The following is a 17,543-nucleotide window of genomic DNA, read 5'->3' on the forward strand; positions in this document are numbered from 1 at the left end:
CGAGGGATTTTCTGGAGAGGTCGTGATTTGATGTCCTGTAGCTAAAATGCGTGCGTAAGTGCGTGTGCACGCTGGACATCTAAGAGACTGAAAATTCCCTCTAATCATCTTACAACACATAATCCCGATACATTCCAGAAAAAGTTTTCTTTTCGAAAATTGACATTTTCTTTATTTAGGAAACTGCAAATGGAGAGAACATGTAGCACTAAATGACCTAAGCTTCGCCTACGCAAGATAGCAAAGCCGCTTTTCTCAGTGAACAGCCCCCCCTTCCCCCTTCCCCCCTCTTCCCCCCCCCCCATGTTCCACTTTGACATTTATGTTCTTCTCGACAGCGTATTCTGCTAGTTACGATTCAGTTGACAAACTAGTTCTCTTGGTTGCCAAAACACTAGGAAGCCTAGTTGTACCGGGGGGGGGGGGATGGAAGGATGACTACAAGGGACCTGTTGCTACTAGGGAATGGGAGGAGGCAAACTAGTGTTAATGTGGGAATCTGGAGTTGCTAGCAGGGCAAAAAGCAACAAGGAACTAGTAACTAGGGAGACACCAAGGGAATGACTTAAATACATATAAACTTATTTTGCCTGTTTGGCCTGTGTGTGTATGTGTACGTGTGTGTGTGTGTACGTGTGCTTGTGTGTGTGTACTTGTGTGTGTGTTTGTGTACGTGTGTGTGTGTGTGTGTACGTGTATGTGTGTGTGGGTGACGTGTGTGTACGTATATGAGTACAAGTATGTGTTTGTGGTGTGTGTACTTATGTACGTGTCTGTGTGTGTGTGTGTGTGTGTGTGTGTGTGTGTGTGTGTGTGTGTGTGTGTGTAAACGATTTTTAACAACGTGACTACATCAAAATCCTTAACTTGCTCTGAACTACGAGGTTAGCTACTCCGACGCCTAACAGACGGGTCTGCACCACCATACCTGAAAGGGTGCGGATGTTGGGCTTCCTTGGCTGTTCAGTGCAAGCCTGCGTGTCTGAGATCGAGTGCATACCTGCGGGGAGAGTACAACGAACGAGGGAACTTCAGTACGGCCAGTTACCTGAATTCACACGAAAATGCGTACACAAACGCACACACGAAAATGCGTACACACATACGCACACACTAAAATGCGTACACATACAAACACGAGCGAGCGCGGACATGTACGCACAGACGTACATGCACACACACACACAAAGAATTTGTGCATACCTGTACACACAAACACACGCACAGTTATACTTATGTCTACGTATACATACAAACACGTACACCCACACTTTTATATGCGAATACACATACACACACACACACACACACACACACACACACACACACAAAGAATTTATGCATGCCTGCACACACAAACACACGTACAGTTACACTTATGTCTACGTACACACACACACACACACACACACACACACACACACACACACACACACGTACACACAATTTTACATGCGTACACACACACACACACACACACACACACACACACACTACTCTCTCTACTACACTGACGTCACAGATCTTGTGCTGATTTATTATCAAATAATTTCAATCAGCTTAGGGGTGTGTCGAGTGGCGGGTCTGTTTCGCAAGACACGGACCCGTGATCGACTCCCAACAAATCCCGGTGACTTATATTTGCTCCAGAAGTCCGAGCACTTGGGGCAAAGGTGATGATAGCCAGTGCAGCTAAGAGGATCCTGGTGAAAAAGTGGAGCATCAAATAACTATGATATATATATATATATATATATATATATATATGTATATATATATATATGTATATATTATATATATATTTTTTTAAACAAAAATTTGGACATTAGCTGAACAAAATCGCCTAGACTTGTAGAAATGAAAAATAATATAAATGATAAATAACAAAAACATAATAAAACAAAAATGAAGTAAGCCGAAGATACCCACAATAATAAAAAAACAAATTGACAAAAATACTAATGAAAAAACGCCCACGACGACACGCCAACGGCAATCCAAAATGGCGCCGGAAACTGGAGCGAATCGAGATCGGCCGCAGATGGGACTCGAACCTAAATGACCCGGGACAGAGAGGCCACCTTCGACCAGCTGGTGCCACGACGTCACAGCTGGTCGACTCTCTGACCCCTTGGGCGCCGAGTCCTGCACCTCCAGCTGAATAAAACCACCTGATGTTAGCCAGAATAAAATCTAAGAGGAGAGGTTTGGTTTGAAGCTTGCCCGCTGTGGCTAATCGGCATCGACAGAGGTGAAGGGGGACAGGGGGGAGATGAGGGGAGAGGGGGGAGAGGAGAGGGGGAGACGGGTAGAAAAGGGGAGAGGGGGAGAGGGAATAGAGGGGGAGGAGACGGGAGGAGTGGGGAGATGGGGAGGAGTGGGGAGATGGGGAGGAGTGGGGAGATGGGGAGGAGAGGGGAGATGGGGAGGAGTGGGGAGATGGGGAGGAGAGGGGAGATGGGGAGGGGGAGGAGAGGAGGAGAGGGGGAGACGGGGAGGGGGAGAAGAAAGGAGAGGGTGGAGGAGAGGAGGGAAGAGGGGGAGGGTGGAGGAGAGGAGGAGAGAGGGGGAGACAGGAGGACAGGGGAAATGGGGAGGAGAGGGGAGAGGGGGAGAGGGGGAGAGGAGGGAGAGGAGGGAGAGGGGGAAAGCGTGCGCACCGAGATAACGTATGATTATTGACGAAGCGATGAGGGACGAGATGATATGATATACGAGATGTATTCAAGCTCGTTCATGTGTGTGTGTGTGTGTGTGTGTGTGTGTGTGTGTGTGTGTGTGTGTGTGTCTCAATTCATCCCTTCCGTATTAGGTGGCACTTTAACCTCCTTCCTCTGCCTGCCGTCCAGCGATTTTATTCATATCAGTGGTTAACCTCTCCTCCCCTTCCGTTCCGGGTGGTGCTGTATCCTCCTCGTTAAAATGTGAAAATTCATGGGTGGTCAAGTGGCCGGGCCACTTTTTTGTGGACAAAAGTGGCCCTGAGATGGATACTGATCGTGGTAACCGATGGACACAAAATAGCCCAGAACAGATCTACCGAGCCACTTTTTTGTGGACAAAAGTGGCCCTGAGCTGGACACTTTCTGTGGTAGCCGCTGGACACAAAGTGGCTCAGAGTAGAACTACAGAGCCACTTTTTTGTGGACAAAAGTGACCCGGGGTAAGAAAAATTGGGGCCCTTTGGGCGGCAACACGTGGCTCTTGGGGGAAATGTGGCCACATTAAGAGAAACCGAGCCACTTCGCATAGTGCATTAGAAATAAATACAAATAAATAAATAAATAAATAAATGAAGGAATGTGGCCTGTAGTGAAAAACCGGGCCACTTTAAATGGTACTCAGTGGACAAAAGTGGCCCAAAGGCGAGAAGTGGGCCACTGGATGTGGAACAGGGAAGGAGGGCCTACTTTGGATGTAGGCCACTGAATCACAAAGTGGCCCGGGGGTAATGGCACAAGACCATTTTTGAATGACACACACCGTCACCACCACTGTCATCACCACTAACACCAGCACAACATGGAGCACCATCACTATCACCAACAGCCATTATCATTATCACCATCACCACCAACACCACCACTATCACCATCAACACTGACACCACCTTCACAGTCATCACCACTATCACCCACAACCACTATCATCACCATCACCACCACAGCCACTATTGTTATCACCATCACCACCAACGCTGACACCACCATCAGTCATCACCGCCATCATCATCACTATCATCACCCATAGCCACTCTCACCATCACCACCATAGCCACTATCATTATCACCATCACCACCACCACTATCACCACCAACACTGACACCATCACAGTCATCACCGACATCATCATCACCCACAGCTTGATGCTGCCTGTCTAGATCCTTTGTGAGCAGCAATTGATGTCTCTTCACAAACAAACCCAATTAAGTCGTGATAAAACAGGAATATGAAGAAAGGGGAGGAAATTTGAAATACATATACATACTCCCACACGCGCGCACGCACACACACACACACACACACACACACACACACACACGAGAATGTATGTGTATACATACACGCATACATAAATACACCATACGTGCATACATACAAAAGCACATATACCTACAAGACATACACACACGTGCACACACATGCATACACACATGCTACACGTACACGCACGCATAGGCAAGCACACGCACACACACACACACACACACACACACACACACACGAGAATGTGTGTATACCTACACGCATACATAAATACATCATACATGCACACACACTAGCATATATACTCAAACGACATACATACACAAATACACACACACACACACACGTGCGCGAGCACACACACGAGAATGTATGTGCAGCACATATACCCACATGACATACACACAAATACACACACACGTGCACACAGACACAAATACACACACACGTGCACGCACACACACACACATTCCACACGTACACACACGCATAGGCAAGCAAGCGTACACACACACACACACGTGCGCGAGCACACACACATGTACACACACACACTACACGTACACACACGCACAGGTAAGCACACGCACACACGTGCGCGAACACACACACAGGTATACACACACACACACACACACACACACACACACACACACACACACACACTATACACGTACAGACAAGCACACGCACACACAGAGCCGTCAAGCGCACATTTTTGAGCGCGCTCTCGCAAGCCTGGCCTCCTGCATGTGCGTCTTTAGTGCAAACAGGAGGAGTCTCTGCTGCTGCTGCTGCTGCCGGGGGTGGGACTGGCCGATGTAGGTTCCAGGGCCTCGGCGGCGGCGGCAGCGCGCGATCAGCCCCCGACAGCAGCGGAGCCTGACGACATAATAGACAACAACAACGCCCACTCGCCTCCGGGGGGAGGGGAGGGGGCGAGGGTGGACAGGGAGGAGGAGGAGGAGGAGGAGGAGGAAGGAGCGAGGGGAGATGAGGAAAGTGATGTGGGAGAAAACGTGAGGGTGAGAGTAAGAGGGGTGAGGGTGACGAGGAAGGTTAGGCCGTGGGGGGATGGGGGAGATGAAGTGAGGAAGGGGTGAGGTTGGGGGTTATTGGGTGAGGCGGGAAAATGGGTAAGGGGAGAGGGGTAAGGGGGGAGAGGGTGAGAGGGGGGAGAGGGGCGAGGGAGAGAAGAGTGGGATGGGAGGAGACAGAGGGATTGGTAAGGGTAAAGGGAGAGAGGGAGGGGGAAGAGGAGGAGAGAATGGAGGAGGAAGGGCGAGGAGAGGGAGGGGGAAGGGGAGAAGGGAGAGAGGGAGAGGAAAGGGTGAGGACAAAGATAAAGAGGGGGAAGGGTGAGGAAAGGGGGGGAGAGAGAGAGAGAGAGAGAGAGAGAGAGAGAGAGAGAGAGAGAGAGAGAGAGAGAGAGAGAGAGAGAGAGAGAGAGAGAGAGAGAGAGAGAGAGAGAAAAAGAGAGAGAGAAAGAGAGAAAAAGAGAGAGAGAAAGAGAAACAGAGAGAGAGAGAGAGAAGGGGCGGAAGGGTGAGAAGAGGGAGGGAAGGGGAAGGGTGAGGGGAGAATGGAGGAGAGAGAAGTAGGGAGTTGGGGAAAGGGGGAGAGGAAAGAGAAAGAGGGAGAAGATGGCAGGGGAAGGAAGAGGAGGAAGGAGGAGAGGGAAGGAAGGGGAAAAAAAAAAAAGGGGAAACGACAAAAAAAAAAATATATATAATTATATAAATATATATATATAATATATATATATATATATATATATATATATATATATATATATATATATATAAAATAATAATTGGGTGGCAAAGGATGAAGGACGAAATGATCATCCAGAGGCTGGATGAGAGTCATCCACAGCGAGAGATGGTCTGTGCACGCACGCAAGCAAGCACGAAACACACACACACACACGCAAGCACGAAACACACACACACACACGAAACAGGCACGAACTCTTATAGAAAAAAACTTAAATACTTATCGAAACCTGTTGATAGCGAAACACACGTGGCCACATCAACTTACCTGCAAAAAAGAAAAAGAAAAAGAATATAGTATAGTAACACGTGAAATGATTAATCAGTGATATAAGCAATTTGTTATATAAAGTATTGGAAACCATTTATTTTTCTTCTTATAATGACTATGTGCATGTTCGTGTGTGTGTGTGTGTGTGTGTGTGTGTGTGTGTGTGTGTGTGTGTGTGTGTGTGTGTGTGTGTGTGTGTGTGTGTGTGTGTGTGTGTGTGTGTGTGTGCGTGTGTGTGTATTTAGGTAATTGTATTTACCTAATTGTAGTACAAAGGAAAGTAGCAACGCTCGCTGGGTCCCGTCTCCTAATCAGCAGAGTGAATGTCTACGTGGAAGTGTGAATTGGCACGTAGGGGGGGGGGGGATGGGGAGGGGAGTAACGACTACTGCGCAACAGATCTGCGCATCCAGACGTAGTCATCTGCGCAATGCATGAAAGTAACCTAACCACAACAGATGCTGTCTTAGATCTAGATCTAGAGAGAGAGAGAGAGAGAGAGAGAGAGAGAGAGAGAGAGAGAGAGAGAGAGAGAGAGTCTTGGGTCATCCTACACTTCTATGACGTCACCCGTTTCTTTTAATTTCATTTACTTTGACTTTACAAGATTACAAGACACGAAGGAAGGCCCTTCGCAATGCTCTTATTTATATTACGGTCAGGGGTGGGGGGTGGGGATCCTAGTTAAAAAAAAAAAAAAAAAAAAATAGAATAAAATAAAATATGAAATAAAAATAATAATAATTAAAGCGCTCCAAATAATTGTCGCTCAACGATTTTGATTAGTTTCTACATTTGTCTTTAACCGGTGACAAATCCTCTTCAACGCAGACCGGTTACCTTCAACGATTCTATTATGTCTACCGTCTGACGATTTCATTCGGTCCCAGCACATCCTCACAGGCCTCGGGAGACCAAACGAACTACGGCCGAAGCCACTCCCCGTGATCAGCTGATTCTGAGGCGAGAGAGTCCGATCAGCTGTTTTGGAATCGGATCAGCTGTTTCGGAGTCCGATCAGCTGATCTCGAGGCGAGCGGGTCCCGATCAGCTGATTCCCAGGCAGCCCGATCAGCTGATCGCGGACCATCGTGACGCATCTTTTTGCCCAAAGAAACCGCAGCCTCGACCGCAGCGCTTGCGGCAATAAGCGACACGAGCCCGCTTGCGGCAAAGCTTCTGCGGAGATGTGTTGCGTCATCTCACGCCGCCGCCGCAATCCAGAGTAAGGCGGACACTCGAATCTGACCCACCTTTCGTCGCTGAGAGAGAGAGAGAGAGAGAGAGAGAGAGAGAGAGAGAGAGAGAGAGAGAGAGAGAGAGAAACTAGTCCTCTTCTTCCAACCCAGTGAACTGCCTTTAACGTCACCCAGAGGGTAACACGATGGCGGTATTCTTATCCCCCCCACCGCCAGGGTGATCCAAAGTATTAGAGTAGGAATATTTTCAGTGTTCGAGCTTCATGCTCCACTGCAGGACCACCGGGGTATCCCCTGGTAGGATATACAGCTTTTGTACCTCGCTATGGTCGCTTCCCCATACTAATACTATAATCGAAAATTCTATCTATATACCGAGGGCATATTTCCCTTTTATATGGGGGGGGGGTAGCCAGCCGAGGCACTCGCCCACACCCAACTTAGCTCCTCCTGGATGACGGGACATCCCTGTCTCCTGCCCACTGCCCGGGTCAGAAGCAATGCAGCAAGGCACAGCACATCCACATAACACATACTCGGAAATATAAATCGGATTTGTTTGGTGAAGCACAGCTGCTCGTTACTTTCGCACCTGACTGTACATACACACGGTCACAACACATATACACATATATGTATATATACTCCTACTGTCCTACATGCATACAGACCTATATGACTGCGAATCGCGAGATAGATCAATTTATTTGTTTATTTATTTGTTTCATTTGCTTCCCCACATTCAATCATCAACTTCATTGATTTCGTGAAACCCTTCCGTGCCGGGTGGTCCTTTTCATTTATCCTCCCTGCCGCCAAGCGATTTTATTAATATCAGTTGTAAAACCAGTCGGAAATTAAAGAGGTTGAAAGCTTTACTTTTGAAGTGCAAGGAAACTTCACCATTTAATTTCGATTATATATATATATAAATTTATATATATATATTACAGGTGAAAAATGTAATCACACATTTATCAATCACGTTAAAACCACTGTTGGAGTAGAAAAGACTGGAGACGGGAAATCTATATATTTCGATTGCAAACTGCAATCCTCTTCTGTAGATACAAGAGGATTGCAGTTTGCAATCGAAATATATTGATTTCCCGTCTCCAGTCTTTTCTACTACAACATTGGTTTTAAAGTGAAATATATGTATATATATGTATATATATATAAATATATATAAATATAAATATATATATATATATATATTTCCTTTTACTTAGTTATTTTATTATTTATTTTTTCGTCTGGCCTTCAGGATCTGTCTTTGTCCGACGCAGAGCGGCGTCCTAGACTCTTCGACTTCTTCGTGAAAGGTCGGTCATCAGACCAGCGGGTGCAGTTGTCACATAATGGGGATTTTATCAGGACTGACACATCACCACCATTTCATTCTCTTATTCAGTCCAAGAAGATGAAAAAGAAGATGAAAAAGAAGATCATTACTGGGTTATAAAGGATTACAAAGGCGGAGCATGCCGACAGGAGACCTTTTGGTCCATAACTAGGTCGTATGCGGGGGAATAAGTAGATAAATGAATAAACTAGATAAATGACAAATAATAAACAAACAGAAGAATAACAATAATCTATATTGAATAAGGAATAAATTAATAAATAAAAAGATAAACTTTAATGAATGAATAAATAGATAAAATATATGGAAGGCATTACAGCATTTTGCTTCCGTGCTTATCTAAACGAATCTTAAAACTTCGAACTGTACTACATTGCACTGCCTCTGCAGGAAGTTTATTCCATTCATTTACTACACGGTTGGCGAAGTTGTTTCCACCCACTTCCAAATTAAATCTACTTCCTGACAGTGGGTTTGCATACAAATGTGACGAAAGTACGCACGCACACACACACACACACATACATACACGCAAACACACACACACACGTGCATATTGCAATGCATTCATTATAATGTTTTATCATACAACAATTACAATCACACTAGACTACACACACACACACACACACACATGTGCGTCTTACAATGCATTCATTATAATGTTTTGTTATACAACAATTATAATCACACTAGACTACACACACACACACACACACACACACACACACACACACACACACACACACACACATGTGTCTTGCAATGCATTCATTATAATGTTTTGTCATACAATTATAATCACGCTACATACACACACACACACTAAGGATTACAAAGGATTATAAAGGCGGAGAATGCCGAAAGGAGACCTTTTGGTCCATAACTAGGTCAGATGCGAAAAAATACATATATAAATGATAAAAACATACATAGAATAAAATAAAAATTATAATATAAATAATAATAAAATAAATAATACATAGGTATAGTTAAATGATAAACAAACAGGTAAATAGTAAATAATAATAAACTGACAAATAGATAATGATAAATGGAAATCAAGCAAATAATAAACAAATAATAACAAACAAATAATATAAAATAAATGGCAGTCATTACAGCATCTTGCTTAAATGTTTATCTAAACGAATCTTAATGCTTCGAACTGAACTACATTGTAGGAAGTTTATTCCATTCAATAACTACACGGTTGGCGAAGATTGTTCCTACCCACTTCCAAATTAAATTTATTTCCTGATAGTTTGAGACCATTATTTCTTGTCGGATTCTCATTCAGTGTAAGAATTTTGTCACTTTTGATGTTGTCAATCCCCTTTAGAATCTTAAAGACCTGTATCAAGTCACCTCTGAGTCTACGCTTTTTTAGGGAGAACATATTCATATGTTTTAGTCGATTTTCGTATGATTTATTTTTGATATTTGGAATCAGTTTTATGGCTCTCCTTTGTAATTTTTCCAATCTGTCAATGTCTTTAATGAGAATCGCTGACCATACGGAAACAGCATATTCCAAATGTGGACGAACTAACGATTTATATAGCTTGTTAATGAGAGATGAGCTTTTGAAGTCAAAAGATCGCGCGATCAGTCCTAGAATCTTATTTGCTTTCTCAGAGGCTGAAATACACTGCTTAGATGATTTGAGATCGTTACTGATAATTACGCCGAGATCCTTCTCGCTATCCACTTTTGTTAACGAATTTCCAAATAACTTGTAATCGTACTTGCTATTATTTTTACCTATGTGCATAACCTTGCATTTACTTGTGTTAAATTTCATTAGCCACTTTTCAGACCATTGCTGTAATTTATCTAAATCTTCTTGAATATCTAATTGATTGAAGTGATCATTTGCCATCCCACACAATTTTGTATCATCAGCAAATTTGGAGAAAATAGATTTTAGTCCGTGGTCTATATAATTTATATATACTATGAATAGAAGTGGCCCAAGAACGGAACCCTGAGGAACTCCACTCGTAAAAATTTTCCATCTAGAAGTTTTGCCATTTAAATCATCTCTGTTTTCGATCATTCAACCAACTTTATAGGCCGCCACTTACTCCGTGTGAAGCTAATTTAGTAAGCAGTCTTTCGTGTGGGACGGTATCAAAAGCTTTTGCAAAGTCTAAATATATTAAATCTATATTGTTTCTTTTGTCATAACTCGAGATAACTGTGTTGTAGAATTCGAGTAAATTATTCACGCAAGATTGTTTCCATCTGAATCCATGCTGGCTATCATTTATCAAACAGTTACTTTCTAAATGAAGTTCGATAGCATTTCTGATGATAGTTTCCATCATTTTTCCTACGATGAAGTCAAGCTTATAGGCTTGAAGTTATTTGGTTTCCTTTTGTCACCTTTTTTGGATATTGGAGTGACGTTAGCTAGCTTCCATTCTCTTGGGACATCTCCGGATATGATGGATTTTTCTTTAAATAATTTCTAATGGAACAACAATCTCATTTTTCATTTCCTTTAAGATTCTTGGATGCCAACCGTCAGGCCCTGGTGTTTTATTAATTTTGAGTTTCTCTCTCTCTCTCTCTACACACACACACACTACACGCACACCTAAACTAGACATCCCTGCTTGCGTATGCTGGAAAACCTCGATAAAAAAAAAAAATCATTGCGTACCTGATGAAACGACTGGAATACCTGTTCACCTTGACCTTTTCGAATTGCGATACTTAAGTGACGCAGAACGACTTCGGAGCCATTTCCTACTACCCCACACCCCCACACCCACCCGCGCAGAGGGATTGGATCATGTGCTGGACTTGTGATCGACAGCAATTAATTACCCTTCCGCATGAGAGCTTACTTCATATATAGGACAATCTATGGGTAATATACTGTGTGTGTGTGTGTTGGTGTGTGTGTGTGTTGGTGTGTGTGTGTGTGTGTGTGTGTGTGTGTGTGTTTTGCGTGTATGTATGTATGTTTGTGTTTTGTGTGTGTGTATTTTGTATGTGTATGTATTTATGTACATTTTTGTGTTTTGTGTATTGTGTGTGCGTTTGTGTGTGTTTCTGTATGTGTTTCTGTGTATGTGTTTGTGTGTTTTGTGTGTTTTGTGTGTATGTGTTTATGTGTGTGTTTATGTACGTGTTTATGTATGTGTGTGTTTTGTGTGTATGTGTTTTACATTCAAGTAAACCTATATGCCTACCCAGCCTTCAACGTATATTAAATCCAGATTCAATTACAAGCCACAGCCGCTAACTCCCCCCCCCCACAAGGGGGATTAATTCAATTCACTCAACGAGGGAGTGAGGACGCCCGTCCCTTGCAAGGGATCCTGCGGTCACGACCGCGTCAGGATGCGACCACGCCTTCGTCAGGCGGGTCTTGATGCGCTGTTCTCACCAAAATGTCGTAGGATGTAACAAAGACAAGGTTACGTCGTTCTCTGAGTGTTCTATGGCCGCGCGGAACCTTGGAGTCTCAGTGATTTTTTTTTTTTTTTTTTTTTTTTTTTTTTTTTTTACGAATTGTTACCCCTTCGTTAGGAAGACGAGATAGTTCGCTACCAGGAGAAAGAACGACGTCACGAAGGAACAATGACGTCACAAAGGAACAATGACGTCACAAAGGAACAATGACGTCATCACTGTACTGACATTTTGTCCAGAAACGGCCGGCTGCCCCACGGTGTAGAGAGACTTTAGGGTACACAGGAACGCCCTGGTACAGAGTTCGAGCTCCTTCCTCTGTCGTTGTTCTCCTGACGAGGTAATCGACCTCCCTTCACCCTCCTCTCTTCGCTTTCAGAATGTTCTTCAATGCAGACAGAAGAGAAAATCACTCTATTCGCGCGAGCGCATATGTGTGTGTGTATGTCACGGCTGTACAGTTCTTGTGTACAGTTTACATCAAAAATACCCCTATTCATTTGACACTGAATATAGAACAGTGATATATTAAGAATAATTCATAGATACATTGGTTCTGCATTGGGTATTAATAAAGTTCGTATTATAATGACTATCAAACAGATGCATTGAGGTCACAACCCATTTACGATGATACTAAATATACAGGAATCAAACTGAAGTTACTTTATTATACAGGGATGAAACTGAAGTTACTTTAATATGAACCTGAATTCAACTTCAGTCAACCTCCCCTTGGGGAAACTTCCGTCGAAGCCCCAGTGTCTGAGAACTTCGGCGCTAGACCCAGCCACTCGATCGGTCTAGACAGACCAGACCCCGGGCGGTCTGAAATGCATGTGGACGCCAACACCGTGCGAAGTAAAAACAAACAAATAAAAAAGAGCAGAGAGAAAGAGAGAGAGTGACACCAGACACCGGGGTGGAGGAAGAGGAACAATAACAACAACAACAACGAGGAAGATAAAAATCAAAAGCAAATTTGTTGTGAGTGAAAGGTATGACTGGACAGTGCAGTTTCGTAAGGGTTGACGTGAGGAAGGCTGGAAGGCTGGAAGGCTGGGTTATAGGCTGGTCGGCATTCATACAAACAAACATCCTGGCTGGCAGAAAGACTGAGAGAAAAAACAGGAAGGCTGGCACGTATGTAGGGAGGTTGATAGGCAGGCAGGCAGATAGACTGAGAGAACAAGAGGAAGGCTTGCATACATATGTGGGAGAGGGGAGAGATAGGCAAACAGGAAGACTGAGAGAAAAATTGGCAGCTTGACATTCACGTGGGGAGATAGACTGATAGACAAGCATGCAGGTAGGCTGATAGACAGGCAAGCAGGCATATCAGATGGCAGTCATCTGGTTGGCACTGTGGTCAGGGAAACAATGGCACCTATTCAGGACGATTATCAGTTCTTTGGAACAAAAGATAAAAATAAATGTACAAATCAGTTATTTCCTTGACGTATTAACACAATGTTGACGAAAATAACACTTTACGAAGAAGAAGAAGAAGAAGAAGAAGAAGAAGAAGAAGAAGAAGAAGAAGAAGAAGAAGAAGAAGAAGAAGAAGAAGAAGAAGAAGAAGAAGAAGAAGAAGAAGAAGAAGAAGAAGAAGAAGAAGAAGAAGAAGAAGAAGAAGAAGAAGAAGAAGAAGAAGAAGAAGAAGAAGAAGAAGAAGAAGAAGAAGAAGAAGAAGAAGAAGAAGAAGAAGAAGAAGAAGAAGAAGAAGAAAAACGTAAATAGTTACGGTAACTTGCGGGTCAGTTTCGACCGTCCGAATGACGTGATTACAACCTAATGACGTCATTCGGACGTGGTCAGGTCAGTCTATTCGCTGTACGGATTGCACAACGAACAGGTGTCCAGCCTCCCCTTACAAAAGAGAGAGGGAGAGAGAGAGAGAGAGAGAGAGAGAGAGAGAGAGAGAGAGAGAGAGAGAGAGAGAGAGAGAGAGAGAGAGAGAGAGAGAGAGAAACAATTGTAACAATGTCACAGTGAACAGTTTTAAAACTGGCGTAGAGTCTTGTTATTGCAAGTGACAAGCCGTACGACATGCACGCTATGAGATAGCTTCAGTCTCGACGGATCAAAAGAAAGATACAGAAGCGGTGTCTGTGTGAGCGGACGAGAACCAAACAAACAATTCCAAAGAATGCGCCAACACTTTCTCTTCTTCTTCTTCCTCCTCCTCCTCCTCCCTCCTCCTCTTCCTCTTCGAGTAGCACCTTCATTTCTCGAGGGACCCGATACATCCATCTTGTTTACAGAAACGCACATTATACGTTCTGAGGAAGAATAATTATATTTATCTAAAGGGACGGACCCTCATTGAAAGTTGTCTTCAGTGATGGAGACCCCACTGAGGTCAGAGTCCATGTCCTCAAAAAAAAAAAAAAAGAGAGAGAGAACAATCTCGGCCAGAATAGACTATTTCAGGGGCGTCACAGTCTTGAAGAGGTTGTAGGAGACCATAGGGCACCCAATGTCCTAATTTTGTTCTTCACATGACAAATTTCATCTCTCTTTGGCCCATATACAAGAACATCATCATTAGGTAGACGAAAGTATCTCCTAATCCATCACGCGATGCACAACAATTCACAAATTTCACAATTCGATTGAGACATATCGTTAGATTGATCTATATATCAAAATAGCAATAACCTGTATATTAAGACACAGTAAGATCGTTAACAGTCGAATGGCTTCGTACGCGGCACAAAATCACCCCCAAAAACTATCACCTGTGTTCAACAAGCTGTGACTCGATAAAATATCGCAATCAGGGGTACCAACTGTGAAAGGCTTTCGGTAATCAGAGGTACCAACTGTGAAGGGCTTTTGGTAACCAGAGGTACCAACTGTGAAGGGCTTTTGGTAACCAGAGGTACCAACTGTGAAGGGCTTTCGGTATCCAGGGGTACCAACTGTGAAGGGTTTTCGGTAATCAGAGGTACCAACTGTGAAGGGCTTTCGGTAACCAGAGGTACCAACTGTTAAAGTTCCTCCAATCACCCGCAAGTCGAAACTGACGGTGTCCTCATTACGGGAGATGGCAACTGCAAACCGCGCTCGAATTTCCTCCACGGGTTAGTTCAATCTTAAGGAACCCCATCCACGATCCGATCTGGTCATGAGGCCGGATCAGATCACATTGGATCGTATATGTACTGACCAGATCTGTCCGACGGCCTGAAGACCAGATCGTAACGTCTTTGGGGTCCTTAAACGGTCCGTGTGACGTCACACTTGAAGGCTGTTCTCACGTGAAGCCTTCTAATCCAACTCAGATCATGGCTGACCTTTTGTCTCACACATTCTACTTGTCAATTACATATTTCTCTTCAATAAAATCGAAGATAATTTCGACACTACTTAAGGTCACTAAACAACCACTGGGTAGTTTACATAAGAACATAAGAATGAAGGAGACTGCAAGAGACCATAAGGCCTAGACTAGACAGTTCTATGTCCATTACCACCTGTCATCCCCATCCGTAAAGTTGTTTAGGGTTCATGAACCCCCCTTTGTCGAACTCTGTAGCCCCCCTCACCCCCCCGAGGGTAAAATGAATCCTTGGGGGTTTATATCCAGAATTACATTAGAGGAATTTTTATTCTAATACCTTGTGGTCAGACTTGTGGGGAGAAAACCATAAAGTAGAAGAAAAAGATGAAGAAGAAACACAAGGAGGTAAAAAAAAAAAAAAAAAAAAAGGGGGAAAAAAAAAGGAAAATTATCAGCACGTTATCGTGCATTGTGCAGCACGACCGTCGGACTGTGACGTCATCGTCTCCCAGTGACTCTCGTCCGCAGACCTAACGGGAGATGCCACGGTGATGACGTCATCAGAACACTTAATCTCTTCCGCAACAGAGGTCGCTCTAGCCTGGCGCCAGGCAATTCCATTCAGCCCCGTGGCGTCCCCTCCTCAATATCGCTGTTCCTTCCACCGCTCTTCCACCCCCAACATTGGATCTTCCATCCTACTCCCCTCCCTCTACATACACTCACACCACCGCTTCCTCCTCTTTTTATCACGAGCCACGAGACTTAAAAAGTACAACATCTTATTCATTCGATATTTTAGGGACTTGAGTGTCGTACCCTACGGTCCAGAGTCACCCAGCATTCCTCTACAACTGGAGACTCATCGACCGGATACTCATCTGCACATAGAGAAGAAAGTTGATGAATTTTTTCGAGTTCTGCTGTACATCATTCCTGTACTACCTTCGGTGTGATATTGTGATTAAGAAAAGAGGTGGTTATTATTGCTAGCTCTCTCCCTCTCTCTCTCTCTCTCTCTCTCTCTCTCTCTCTCTCTCTCTCTCTCTCTCTCTCTCTCTCTCTCTCTCTGAGACCCAGAGTACCTTGCGAAGGCGGTGAGTCACCCGAATCAAGAGCAGCTCACGGAGCGCCACGCTCCATCACCCGCGGACGACACAAAGAAACCGAAGAGAAGGAGGCACGCACAGACCTGACTACCTGACTCGGAGGTCAAACACGCTGGCAGGCAAGCACACAAAGGCAGGCAGGAATGTGGTTATGTAAGTGATTAACAGGGTTCGAACCACCGACATTAGAAGAGAGAACAGGGAGAGAGAGAGAGAGAGAGAGAGAGAGAGAGAGAGAGAGAGAGGAGTGATTGCTGTCTTCAGGGCTTTGGAAAAATTGGTTATGATCAACAAAGGCTCGGAAGAACGACTATTGGAAATAGAAAGTAAAATAAATAAATAAATAAATAAAAGTGTGTAGGAAACTATGAGCACTACAAATGCATTCATTCGCAGACCAACAATGTACACTCTGAGAGCATAAGAGAATTTAAATCCAAGTTTGTCTAATGGAAGCACAGGACCGATACTCCACAAGGTAAGTACACACGCGCACGCACGCACGCTCACTCACTCACTCACTCACACACACACACACGCACACTATTTTCCTTACAGATACGTCAACTCATGGAATGGCTTACATGAAGACACAGAACAAGAGAGAAAGGGGGAGGGAGAGAGAGACAGAGAGAGAGATAAAGAGAAAAAGATATATATATATATATACACAGAGAGAGAGAGATAAAGAGAAAATATATATATATATATAGAGAGAGATAAAGATAGAGAGAGAGGGGGGGCGGAGAAACGTGACTCCACGAATGACCCTTTCCTTGTGTCCAAGCCTGTCGCCAACAAGTGGCCAACACAGAGGAACCCAAGTCCAGTAATGTTTCATTTACACAGAACCACAATTCTTGATGACTGCAACATGTTTGCAACAAGTGTGATCTGGACCTACGCCGTGTCTTCACGTGTCAAAAACATGCGACAAACACGCAGAAATATGAGTCTGGCGGTGCGTCACATGTTTCTGACAAGTCTGGTGCGTCACATGTTTCTGACAAGTCCGACACAAACAGAGGAGACGTCCACATTTCTCGCAAACATGTAATAAACACGGGTAAGCACGAGTCGAATGATGTCGCCCTCATTTATTCAAGTTTACCACATGTTTGCAA

At 44.0% G+C, this 17,543-nt stretch overlaps 1 protein-coding gene across 3 annotated transcripts in view; it reads right to left on the bottom strand.

Moving 5' to 3' along the window:
- Positions 1-17,543, bottom strand: part of LOC143035048 (protein spire homolog 1-like) — a 579,804-nt gene that overhangs the window by 62,750 nt on the left and 499,511 nt on the right. For all 3 annotated transcript variants that reach the window (XM_076201518.1, XM_076201517.1, XM_076201516.1), the window contains exon 10: positions 929-1,000. In XM_076201518.1, coding sequence (XP_076057633.1) covers positions 929-1,000 — 72 coding nt within the window. The remainder of the gene's footprint in view (positions 1-928; positions 1,001-17,543) is intronic.

The sequence above is a fragment of the Oratosquilla oratoria genome, chromosome 18, assembly GCF_046742065.1.
Source record: "Oratosquilla oratoria isolate Oo_2021 chromosome 18, ASM4674206v1, whole genome shotgun sequence".
NCBI classification, from domain to species: domain Eukaryota; kingdom Metazoa; phylum Arthropoda; class Malacostraca; order Stomatopoda; family Squillidae; genus Oratosquilla; species Oratosquilla oratoria.